The 13,525-nt window shown below is 43.4% G+C and overlaps 1 protein-coding gene across 1 annotated transcript in view; it reads right to left on the minus strand.

The window, feature by feature from the left end:
- Nucleotides 1-787: 787 nt before the first annotated feature.
- Nucleotides 788-13,525, minus strand: part of RHCE (Rh blood group CcEe antigens) — a 51,997-nt gene continuing 39,259 nt past the window's right edge. Inside the window, exons 8-10 of the mRNA XM_066375491.1 lie at nt 10,296-10,375; nt 6,818-6,891; nt 788-981 (exon numbers count right to left, since the gene is read on the minus strand). Coding sequence (XP_066231588.1) covers nt 955-981; nt 6,818-6,891; nt 10,296-10,375 — 181 coding nt within the window. The 3' untranslated portion in view covers nt 788-954. The remainder of the gene's footprint in view (nt 982-6,817; nt 6,892-10,295; nt 10,376-13,525) is intronic.

Genomic DNA, 13,525 nt, shown 5'->3' on the forward strand with positions numbered 1-13,525 from the left:
CTCAAGGTCATGGAAGTTGTTGTTTAGTGTTGAGGCAGTGCACTTCACAAGTGACCATGACGTCTTTCCCCATGGTGAGATTCAGAGTGTGCTCAGGGAATACGAGCAACCTTGAAAACTGCTGGAATAAAAGCATAATGTCTGCAGGGAATAAATATAAGTGAGTTCTTAATTTTTTCCTATTGTTTTTTAATCATCTGCTGGTGTAGACAAGGATTAACTGGCTAGCATACTTCATTCAGCGTGAAAAAGAATCAGAATTTTCAATAAAATTTTACCAAAACTTTTAATTTTGTACTTGCATCCAAGAAAATATTGGTAGTATCATTTTTTTTTTTTGTATTTTTCCAAAGCTGGAGACGGGGAGAGACAGTCAGACAGATTCCCGCATGCGCCCGACCGACCGGGATCCACCTGGCACGCCCACCAGGGGGCGACGCTCTGCCCACCAGGGGGCGATGCTCTGCCCCTCCGGGGCGTCGCTCTGTTGCAACCAGAGCCACTCTAGTGCCTGGGGCAGAGGCCAAGGAGCCATCCCCAGCGCCCGGGTCATCTTTGCTCCAATGGAGCCTCGCTGCGGGAGGGGAAGAGAGAGAGAGGAAGGAGAGGGGGAGGGGTGGAGAAGCAGATGGGCGCTTCTCCTGTGTGCCCTGGCCGGGAATCGAACCCGGGACCTCTTGCACGCCAGGCGGATGCTCTACCACTGAGCCAACCGGCCAGGGCCGGTAGTATCATTTTTAACGAAACCAAGCATTTATTGAAAATTATTATGAAATGACCACTTAAATAAGTTTTTAATCTTTTATTTTTAATATCAAATCTATCTCTGACCTTGTTTCGTTGTACATAAGGAGACTGCAGTAACAAGTGTTTGTCACATGCCAAAAAAAATGTGAGCAACAGCAAAAGGAAACTTGTTTCGGAACAGGCCTTGTTTTTCTTGGATGTTTTTGCTTAAAATCCAGCAGCCAAATGAGGAAACTGTAAAAGCAAAGCAAACATTTTTTTTACAGATGAATTCTTCTACTCTTAAAATGTATACACATATTGATTCTGGCTTGATTTTTTGAAATGTATATTGGCCAAAATGTCTCATCACTGCCCTTAGAAGCTTTTCATAAAAGATGAATTGGAAGCTAGAGCTCATTTCATAAAGGTCTTTATATAGATCATTGCTAAATAACCATCTAGCTTTATTTGGACACCTCTGGTGACAGTGGACTCACTACCATCTAAAGGAGCTCATTCCATTTTGCAGACAGTTCAAATTGTTAAGAATTTACATTGCATTATCTACTGGGCCTAGGGGCATTCTTTGGAGAAGCATAGAAAAAAATTTTTTTTTCTCTTCTACATGATAGTTTTCTAAGTGTTTGAAGAGCATTCGTTCTTAGTCCCCCTTTGGGTCTTCTGCAAGATGAACATACTTGAGGTCTTGTGCATAATTACAACATCACTGTTCATGGAGCAGCTTGGAAAACAGAATTCTTGTATTGGCACCAAGAGTAGCTAACTGATGTTTTCTATGGATCAGTGTGCTAACATTTCACACAAAGTATCTCCTTCAAATCCTTACTACAACCTATTGAGAGACATTACTATTATTATTATCTCCATTTCAGAAATGGGGAGTCTGAACCTCTGAGAGATCAGAGCTAGAGGTTGCAGAACCCACATCTGTCTGAATCCAGAATGTAGAACTTTAACTTTTTTTTTTTTTTTTGGTGTGTGTGTGTATTTTTCTGAAGCTGGAAATGGGGAGAGACAGTCAGACTCCCGCATGCGCCCAACCGGGATCCACCCGGCACGCCCACCAGGGGCGACGTTCTGCCTACCAGGGGGCAATGCTCTGCCCCTCCGGGGCGTCGCTCTGCCGCGACCAGAGCCACTCTAGCGCCTGGGGCAGAGGCCAAGGAGCCATCCCCAGCGCCCGGGCCATCTTTGCTACAATGGAGCCTTGGCTGCGGGAGGGGAAGAGAGAGACAGAGAGGAAAGGGGCAGGGGTGGAGAAGCAAATGGGCGCTTCTCCTATGTGCCCTGGCCTAGAATCGAACCCGGATCCTACGCACGCCAGGCCGATGCTCTACCACTGAGCCAACCGGCCAGGGCGAACTTTAACTTTTATTATTATTTTTTATTCAGTGAGAGGAGGGGAGGCAGAGAGACAAGACTCCCACATGCACCCGGCCAAGATCTGCCCAGCAAGCCTGCTATGGGATTATGCTCTGCTCGTCTGGGGTGTTGCTCCATCACTCAGCAACCAAGCTATTTTTAGCCCCTCAGTTGGAGGCTCCGAGCCATCCTCATTGCCCAGGGGCCAACCTGCTCAAATCAATTGAGTCATGGCTGCGGCAGGAGGAGAGAGAGAAGGAAGACAGGGAGGAGTGGAGAAGCAGATGGTTGCTTCTCCTGTGTGCCCTGACCAGAAATTGAACCTGGACGTCCACATGCCCAGCTCTAGCCAACCAGCCAGGGTTCAAAATGTAGAATTTTATTTCATATTTAAAATGAAGAAACTGAGCCCCAGAGAAGTACAGCAACTAGGCTGAGGGCACCAGCCTACCTGGGGTGAGCTAAGACTAGAATTCAGATCTGCCTCCTAGAGCAAGGCTCTGTACTGGGCCTCTCCAAGAGGGGAGAAGTCACCAGCAGGCTCCTCATCTGTTTTCCTACTTTCGTTAAGAGTGAGCTCTCTGCATTTTGGTTGAACAAGCATTTGTTGGACCCTTACTGTGCGTCTAGGACATTTATTTTCAATCAGAAGCAGGGCTATCAGTGTGACAAGACTCACTGTTGAGACTTTTGCATAAAACAGCAGGAGACATTCTTAATACATTTTGTCATGTTTTTTACATTTCGTGCCAAATCAGTGGGGGTGTTTATATTTCTTGGCAACAAAACTATTTTAAAAAGAAACTGCAAACACTTATTCAGAAGCCAGTAGAGGATCTTCAGCACACTGTGGCCATTTCAGAATCCATCCTCCATATCATTCTACTCAACTCCAGAACATTCATTTTATTGCATCATTTCCCCCACGGAAACCTTTGGGAGCTTCTGGTTGCCTGAAAGATACTTCAAGGAACTCCAGCCCATTTTTCATCCTTCTCGCCACCCACTCTGCTGTGCTAGGTGGCTTCCTGCCTCTCCTGTTCTTACTCTCAACTTTCCCCTCGCAATACCTTTCACCTCCTGTCACTTGGCCAAACCCAACACAACTCCGAGTTCTGTTCTCCCTGACCTCCCCAAACTCAGGACCTCTCCCTCGTCTAATTCTTCCAGCAGCTACGACCAGGATCACTCTTTTAGTACTTAGTAGATAGAGCAGTGCACATATAAAGGTCCAGTCCTTCAAAGTGGATTAAAGCCTTATACCCACTCACTGTTCTCAGAAACAAGGGCTTATCCATGGTAGACTTGCAAAAAAGTTCCTTTCTTCAGAAAGGTTAACTGTGTGGGATTAATTTTAATAAGTGGACATCAGTGGGTTTTTGTGCTTTGGAAAGCAAGAAATAAAATCCATAGTTTATTAAGTTGAAGTAAAAAGTTGAAGGAAGCAATTTATTCTCTTAATGAAAGCAAATGAAAAAGTGTTATAAACTGAATTTCTGTAAGTCAGTTTGTGGGTTAGGATCGCTGTAATCTACAGGAAGATGGAGGATTAGTATATGCAGCTCCTCGAGGCCTGGAACTATAATTTATATAGTTTTGTCTCTCCAGCTCTTCACATAAGGGCTCTCTCAGATATTAGGTAATACACTTCATGGAATTAATAAATAATGACGAGCATCTTACTAGAACCATCCAAGGATGAGATGGGTGCCCCACCTAGCAAGTGCCAGGCACGGCCTGGACCACCAGGGATCGGTGTGTCCCTTCCAACCTCCTGCAGTCTGGTTCTATAAAATACAATAAGGGCATTTAATAATGTTTAAAATGTATTTCTGGATGGTTTACAAAAATAAAAATCACCCCTGGATAATTTGGAAGTTTAGGAAGGTTTTTTTTTTGTTTGTTTGTTTGTTTATTTTATTTATTTATTTATTTATTTATTTATTTATTTATTTTTTACAGAGACAGAGAGTGAGTCAGAGAGAGGGATAGACAGGGACAGACAGACAGGAATGGAGAGAGATGAGAAGCATCAATCATTAGTTTTTCATTGCGCGTTGCAACACCCTAGTTGTTCATTGATTGCTTTCTCACATGTGCCTTGACCGCGGGCCTTCAGCAGACCAAGTAACCCCTTGCTGGAGCCAGCGACCCTGGGTCCAAGCTCATGAGCCTCGCTCAAACCAGATGAGCCCACACTCAAGCTGGCGACCTTGGGGTCTTGAACCTGGGTCCTTCTGCATCCCAGTCCGACGCTCTATCCATTGCGCCACCACCAGGTCAGGCAGTTTAGGAAGTTTTAAATTCTTTCCTCTTTAATAGATATTTGGCTTTTCAAGTACAAGCTGTAAATGTTATACTGCTGAATAAATGGTAACTCACCTGTCAGAAAGTAAATCAGAAGACAAGTGGGAGAAATGTTCTCTGGTGGCTGCCACCACATATACACACACACATGCTTACACACACACACTTACACAAGCTGTGTCCTTGGAGCCAAATAGAGACTGATTCAAATTCATCCTGTTCCATTTACTACCTCTGTCATTTGGTCAAGTTACTCCTCATCTTTAAGATAGGAACACATACCTTTGTGCAGGGTTGTTGCAAAGACAAAATCAGTTAATGTTAAAAAAGCACCTAGCACAAAATTGTAAACAGCTTACAAAAAAAAACCCTGAGTGCTATTATGCTTATACATTCTTTCATGGTTGGCGAACCACCTAGCAATAAACTTTCACATTCACGTGGTGGTTTGCATTTTACGGAATGTAGTTACAGACATTATGATCTCATTTGATCTTTAAACAACTCAGTGAGAACAAAGATTACTATTCTTATTTCACCAGTGAGAGAGGTTGAAGAACTTGCCTACATGATATCTTACAGAATGGTTACTGGAATCCAGGACTTCTCATTCCTGGTACACCACTGGCTGCTGCAGTGCCTAGTGTTAGGTGGGGTTCCTCAGATTTCCTTCACTTACTCTGCTAATATTTATTGCAACTCAAGTAACTGAGCTAGATCTTTGTTCTGATTGTGGTATCCCTGATCAATCAGTAGCATGCTTGGTATATATACTAGCTGCTGAATAAATACTTATGGAATGAATGAGTGCGTTAAACCAGTTTTCTGAGTCCTTTCACTAGATTACCCTGCCTCTGCTAAGAGGGTAAAAACATTTGCAGGGCATTTGAAGAGACTGGTTGCTGGGAAAAGCCAAGAGCCAATGGCTGTAGAGAGAAGCAAATGAGGCAGGTTACACACAACAACACAGATGACTCAGAATAATGCTGAGTAAAAGAAGCCAGAAGAAGAGTATACCATGTAGTTCCATTTATATAAATTTATAAACAATGCAAACTACTAGTCTATAGTGATGGAAAGCAGGTCAGTGGTTGCCTGGGGATGGGATGGGGTGGAGGAGGAAGGGAGTAGGTCTAAAGAGGCAGGAGGAAATGTTTGGTCTTGAGGTATGTTTTTTATTTCTATTGTGGGGATGGTTTTGATTAGTGTAAAATACATTTAAATGTATCAAATTGTAGACTTTAAATATGTGTAGTTCATTGCCAATCATATCTCCACAAAGCTATTTGAAGAAGAGAAAGGAGATGAAGGAGGAGGAAGAGGCAGGTTCTCTCTGCAGGTTCTCTGCTTTCCCCCTATGGACACAAATGTCAAGGCCCACAATAGAGCTGGTTCCCTGTGCCTTTAGTGATCGGTACATCAGTGTGCGGGTGCAGAAAAGGTTGGCCTGGGACGCTGCAGGCCTGGTTCCTGGTCTAGTCTCTGCCACTCACAAAGTATGATGGCGGGCATTAGTCTGATTTCTGTCGGCCCCAACTTTCCATTTGTACCAACAGGCAATATTGATCCCTGCTTGCCCAGCCAGCCTCAGCTTCAGTGGGAAGATTACCTAAGGTGACGTACATCAGAGTGAACTATGAGTGTAGGTGAAAGGGAGGAGGGCAGTGAGGTGACAGTGTCTAGCCCAGGCATGACAACAAATGCTACAGTGTAACACAGAGACTCTCAGTAGCAGGTGACTTGTTCAAGCTCTGTGTCCCTTGGCTAAATGACTCCAGAATGTCCTACAAGGGTTTTTGACTCCAGAAAGCTATAATTTATCAAGAGTTGTTTCAGATTCAGCTCTGCCACTCAATCACTGTGAGAACTTGTCAGTCCCGGCTCTACTCTGAGCATCTGTCAAATGAGGGTATTAGATTTGCTGGCCCCTGCGGTCCTTCTGGCTCTTGCTCTGCAGGATTCTGTCACCTTCATGTCAAACTATTTGTTCCATTTGATTACTGCAGGTGGAGAGAAGTGTGGCCAGAGACAGTTCTTGTCCCTGTCCCTCAATGACTTTGAGGCATCAGGGAAATGGTGACATTTACCACCTCCCCACCTTACTACTACTATTATACTACTATTACTACTACTATTATACTACTATTGCTACTACTATTATACTACTATTACTACTATTATACTACTATTACGACACACACACACACACACACTCGTCTGTATGCACACACATGCACACACATGCCGGCACACCATGGATTTGCTTCTCCTTCCTTGCTCTTACTTTTCATGTTTTTATTTTACTCTCATAAAGACCAAATTAACCAATATGTCCAGATATTTTAAGTTCATTCACTCGAAATCAATGACATTAATAGGTTAGAAAAAAACAACTTACCTCCCAGAAAGCTTGGTCATCAAAATATTTAGCCTCAGGAGGTGCTCTCCATATTTTGAGTTTTAAGAGCAAACCTGTTTAAATTCATAATTAAATATTAAACATTTTGGAGCATAGCACTTATCTCAAAATTAATCAAAATATTATACGTCACCTATGGTATCTCAACAGAAATCCTTCCCCCCCCCCCACAAGCAGGAGACAGACAAATTGATGTACATACTGTAATTCTATAGGCACCTTTTAATAGGAACTGGCAAGAACAATTATTTCCGAAAGATTTAGATTATACTGAGAGGTATAGGAAAACTATGGATCTGACACGCTTCCTGAGATGGAACAGAACAGCCCTGTCAGAGAGTGCCCAAACTGAAAAGCTTATCTATTTTAAAATGCCAGCGCTACCATGCCCACTGAAAAGCTTATCTCAGGAGTCCCCAAAGTACAGCCTGCGGGCCGCCCCCGCTGCACTTCCAAAGGGGCACCTCTTTCATTGGTGGTCAGTGAGAGGCCCATAGTTCCCATTGAAATACTGGTCAGTTTGTTGATTTAAATATACTTGTTCTTTATTTTAAATATTGTATTTGTTCCCGTTTTGGTTTTTTACTTTAAAATAAGATATGTGCAGTGTGCATAGGGATTTGTTCATAGTTTTTTTTATAGTCTGGCCCTCCAACAGTCTGAGGGACAGTGAACTGGCCCCCTGTGTAAAAAGTTTGGGGACCCCTGGCTTATCTGTTTAAAAACACCAGTGCTACCATGGAGAGCAACTCAAAGAAGGGGTCCTTGTAGCTCCATAAACTACAGCCAACTGCAGCTGAAGGTTCCACATGTGTAGTTAGGAAAGCAATTTATAATAATTTGCTTTTGTGCCTGTTCCTTTCACCTGTCCAGCCTCTGCCCAGAAAGCTTGGCCCCATGCAATTCCCCAGCTGTGCAGTCTGCCGTATTTTCCAGTATATATGAAGTGAGGGCTTGCCTTTCACATGAAGCAGGAAAATGCCATTCACTGATTTATCTGTGTGTTGTTAATGATTTTAGAGAGAGAGAAAGGGGGAGAGAGAGACAGGAACATTGATCTGTTCCTATTTGTGCCCTGACCAGGGATCAAACTGCCAACCTCTGCATTTCCAGATGATGCTCTAACGAACCAAGCTATCCATCCAGGGCTTATCTGTGTATTTTTAAATTTTCTATTTTAGATTTGAGAGAGAGGCGTGTGGTGGTGCAGTGGTTAAAGCGTCAACCTGGATGGAACACTGAGGTCGATGGTTTAAAACCCTGGGCATGCCTGGTCAAGGCACATATGGGAGTTGTTTTCTGCTCCTCTACCCTTCTCTCTTTCTCTAAAAATGAATTAAAAAAATAAGAAAAAAGTTATATGCATATTAAAAAAAAGATTTGAGAGAAAGAGAAACATTGAGCTGCTTCCATTTATCTACACATTCACTGGTTGACTCTCACGTGCTCTGACTGGGGATCAAATGGCAACCTAGGCATATCAGGATGATGCTCAACCAAACTGAACCCCCTGGCCAGGGCTTATCTGTGTATTTTTAATGATGAACAGTCTCAATGTATTCAATAGTAAGATTAATAAGAGTAGGCACGTGCATATCCATATTTTCCTTTTGTCGTGCATGCCTTTAATTGATGTTGGCAGGTAAGGTGCAATTAGCACACCTCATTTAGCCAGAATTACTCAGAAATGATCTCTATCACCGACATGAATTTTCCAGATAGCGGAGGCTTACTCATCACTAATGAAAATCCATCTAAATCCATAAATCTATATTGTATTTTTTCTTGTGTTATGAGTCATCACTGAACACATTTAGACTTTTAAATAAATCAGAACCATTGCTAGGAACATCCACTTATGAAATTGCTAGGTAACACAGAGAAAGGACGTGGCTGTTGAGTGTTATTGACCTACCCTCCAGCAGCCCGAGTTTCCTATGTTCTGGTGTCTGATTTTAAGAATTTCTTTTCCTCTGTGAGGATCTTTGCTTTCACTTTTTTTTTTCTTTAGCGGAAAAGACACAGAGAGGGACAGATAGAGACAGACAGACAGGAAGGGAGAGAGATGAGAAGAATCCATTTTTCATTGCAGCAACTTATTGGGTTAGGGAATAAGTTCGTAGTGTTTTAATATTTTCTTTTATTTTACAACGATTTGTTTGCTGTTTGGCAAAGGGTAAGTATTCATTCGATAAAACTCTTTCTGCTCTACAAAACTATGTTAATTGTATTTTTTAGTTATTTAATTTTTTATTAGTTTTGAGGCTTAGAAATGGAATACCCAGGAGGCAAAAATCAACATTTTCGACACCTGCTCTTCTTTGCTTTTCATTGAGGTCAAAAAGCTGCCAAAGCAGCCCAGGACATTTGCGACAAGTATGGAGAAGGTGTCATAGGCGAGTCTACAGCACGGAAATGGTTTGCAAAGTTCAAAAATGGCGACTTTGATGTCGATGACACGTCCCGCAGCGGAAGGCCTTCTGAATTCAATGAAGAACGTCTCAAATCACTTTTGAAGGAGAACGGTTGCCAAACCAGTCGTGAATTGGCGGAAAAAATGAACTGCGATCATAAAACAATTCTCAATCACCTTCATTCAATGGGATTTACCGAAAAACTGGGAGCCTGGGTGCCTCACGAGCTCAACGAAAAAAAACAAAGAAAGTCGCCTTCAAATTGTTTCTCAGCATCTCGCCTGCCATCAAGCAACACGTGGTCATAAACAGCGCTTTTTGTACCGAATCGTCACGGGAGATGAGAAATGGTGCCTATACATCAATATGAAGCAAAGAAAGGAGTGGGTGGCTCCAGGAGATATGCCAAAGCTGAGAGTCAAGCCGGACCTTCATCCAAAGAAGATAGTTTTTCATTGATTGCTCCCTCATATGTGCCTTGACCAGGGGGGCTACAGCGGACCGAGTGACCCCTTGCTCAAGCCAGCAATCTTGAGCTCAAGCCAGTGACCATGGGGTCATGTCTATGATCTCAGGCTCAAGCCAGCGACCCCGCACTCAAGCTGGTGAGCCTGCACTCAAGCTGAATGAGCCCATGCTGAAGCCGGTGACCTTGGGGTTTTGAACCTGGGTCCTCTGTGTCCCAGGCTGACGCTCTATCCACTGTGCCACTGCCTGGTCAGGCTCTGCTTTCACTTCTAACATACCAGTGTGCTTTATCTAGGAACCTACCACACCTCTCATCTGCTACTTATAACCTCAGGAAAGTCTCTTGGTTTCCCTGGCCCTCAGAGTCCACACATATTGCAGGTGACCTCTCAGGGTCTTTCCAATTTTGAAATGATGTGATTCTGTTTGTATGTTTGTTTGTCTGTTTGTTAATCAAAGTTTGAGCCTGTTAATCAAAGTTTGAGCCCTCATTTGGCTGGAACTGAGGAGGTGGGGGCTCGTACACATGCAGCCATGGGGCAGATGCAGTGGAGGAAGGGTGATCTCACACTAACCTGTCAGGAGACCCGATACCATACCCACAGCCATGGACAAGCTGAGTTTTCCAGTGTCTAAAAGCACACTGTAGATGATCCTAGAAATGACAAAACAAAGGTGGTCACATTCAGGTATCAAGCTGCAGAAGTCATGGGGATAAACAGCCCTGTTTGCATGAGTAGTGACACTGGCAGGAAGAGCCGTCAGGAGAAAGTGCCTCTTCCTGGTGGTACCACCTCCTGTCGTTTCCCACGAAGCCATGCAGATATGGAGGAGGGATGCAAGGGTTTCCATGATCCTCTTTGGCTTACTTTAATCCTCAGATCCCATGGGTAATGAACTAGACCGGGAGTTAGAAAAACCAAGTTTAAGTCTCAATTCTGTCACTAGTTGTGGGAAAGTCACTTAACCTCTCAGAGCCTGGAGTTTCCTCCTTGAGCAATTGAAGATGAAGGATTTATTTCTATCAAGTCAAGGAAGGGTACAGTTTGGCTCTCAGATCCATCTCCCCTGCCCATCCCCCTCGAACATACTTCCCTGCTTGTTCTCCTTCAAGACAATCCAGGACTTCCCTTTAAACAATTAAGTGCACCTAAGAGGGCATTTACATGACCTTGCAGCAGGTGAAGGCTTCTTGAACAGGACATACAAGAACTAAACATAAAGGGAATAATGATAAATTGGACTATATTAAAATTAAGAACTGTTCATCAAAAGACACCATTAAGAAAGTGAAAAATAACCCACAAAGTATAAGAAGGCATTTACAACCCATATATCTGACAGAGGATCTATATCCAGAACAAATAAAGAATTCTGACAAATCAATAAGGAAAAGACCAAATGACAATAGAAAAATGGGCAAAAGAACACAAACAGACATTTCAAAAGAAAAAAATACTCAAATGTCCTAAAAGCATATGGAAAGTGCTTCACTTAGTCATCAGGGAAATTAAAGTTTAAACAATAAGTTTGATGGCTACATGGCTGACATGTAAAAGGAGGAAAATACGGCGTGTTAGAGAATTTATGGGGTAAAGGGTACTGCCCTGTATAGATTGGGGCAAACCACAATCTATATTGTGGATACTGGTAGTATCCACTAAAGTGGATGTATGAACACTGTATTATCCAAGAATTCCACTTCTGGGTATGTATATGTTCATTAGAAGTGTATCTGTGTGTGCACCCAAAAGCATTAAAGTGTTTACAGCAGCAACACTAGAATGTTCATAATAGCTCCAAACTAGAAACTACCTAAATGGATATCAATAATGGGTCAATAAATTGTGCTGTTTACACACAACGAAACACTTACTTTTAACTGTGTTTTCTAAGACTCTGTAATTTGCCTACTCATTTATCACAAGGCCAAACTAATAGGCCAAGCAAGTTGTTTACCTCTCTCTCATGTGAGTCAGCTTTCGTGGGAGTATAAAACTCCTATTACAACCCCCCAACCACAAGCTTTAACATGTGTTTTCACTTCCTGCCCAAGAGGGGCTGTCCCCACCTCATTATTCCCCCAGCACTATCTTCCTGAAGGCATAGTCTCAGTTCCCCTCTCTCTCTGCTACCTGGTCCCTACATGTGGCCCAGTGTGGTGTGCTGTGCCTCTCATGTCTAGGGGAACTGTGAGGAACATTTGCCTTTCAGTGGCATTGACCTCTCCATGTAACTTTATAAATTAAACCCAAACCCAACTCAACACTATACCCCAATGAAAACGAACACTTTACAGAGATACTCAACAACATGGGTGAATCTCACAATTACCATGTTGAGTTAAGGAAGCCAGACACACAAGGGCACAGACTTCCCATATGATTCCATGTGTATAAAGGATGAAAACAGGCAAAACAGATCAACGCTGTCAGAAGTCAAGTTAGTGGCTACCCTGGGATAGGACACGAAGGAGTTCCGGGTGCTGGTTATATGGACGTGTCAGAAAGTTCCAAGTGACGCCTTTATGATATTAGCACTTTTCTGGTTGTAAGGTGTACTACAAAATTAGTTTTTTCAAGTAATATTAGGTGGCTGAATAGAAGCTAAATCCAAATCTGCTGACTGCCAACCCACAATTCACTCTATCCTGACGCCATCTGAGAGCAGAAATGGATGAAGTGAGAATCACCATGCAACAGTCCCCACACCGGGTGGGCTCCCCTGTGCCAGGCCTTCGGCTCGATGCTTCACCATCTGATTTCACACAATCCTCACAGCCACCCTGTGAGCAAGGTATTTCACAAATGGGGAGGTCCAGGTTAGGAATATGAACCAAGTACCAAGTGTTCTAATATCACAGCTTGGAATGGTGGTTCTTGGGATTCAAACCAGGCAGGTCTGTCTACCCACAAAGGCTGGCCAGGTCTTTCCCAGAGTTCAACATTTGAGGGTTACTTTCACAAACCTGGCCATATTCACATTCCAGAAATATGTACTATTTTAAAAAATATTTTTCTTTAAATAGACTTAAAAAAACATAAATGTATGTAAAAGAAAACTTTGTGTCACTAACTTAAGTAGAAGAGAAATAAGAGATAACTATAAAAAGATACAATGAAAACAAAATGTAGCTAGAATCTCTCCGAGATGTGGCAGCCTGGGCAAGTCTCTCAGCCAGAGACTTCCTCTGCTGTCATTCAAGCCGGAGATGTCCACAGGTGTCAGCACCTGTCCGAAGGGTGCAAAGGCACTCAGCACCAAGGGGAGACTTTCTCCTTGACACAATCAAAAGCCAGAATGAGAATGGAAGAAGAGCCGGGGCACTCCGTGATTCTATGTTCTTTAATGTGTCCTCACACCTCTTAAAATCCCACAGTTTGTGAAAAACACTCCATCCCAGCTCAGAGCACAGCATCTGACTCATTCACATCCGTGCATCTGAACAGGAAATTGGCAAACATTGTGGAATGAATACAAGTCAACTGACTTGCCCAATGACACCACGCTAATAAAGTAGCTGATCCCCATTTCACATGAAGTATTCTTTTTTTTTTCTTTCTTTCTTTCTGAAGCTGGAAACGGGGAGAGACAGTCAGACAGACTCCCGCATGCGCCCGACCGGGATCCACCCGGCACGCCCACCAGGGGCGATGCTCTGCCCACCAGGGGGCGACGCTCTGCCCACCAGGGGGCGATGCTCTGCCCCTCCAGGGCATCGCTCTGCCGCGACCAGAGCCACTCTAGCACCTGGGGCAGAGGCCAAGGAGCCATCCCCAGCGCCCGGGCCATCTTTGCTCCAATG

The sequence above is a fragment of the Saccopteryx leptura genome, chromosome 3 (genome assembly GCF_036850995.1).
Source record: "Saccopteryx leptura isolate mSacLep1 chromosome 3, mSacLep1_pri_phased_curated, whole genome shotgun sequence".
Taxonomy (NCBI): Eukaryota; Metazoa; Chordata; class Mammalia; order Chiroptera; family Emballonuridae; genus Saccopteryx; species Saccopteryx leptura.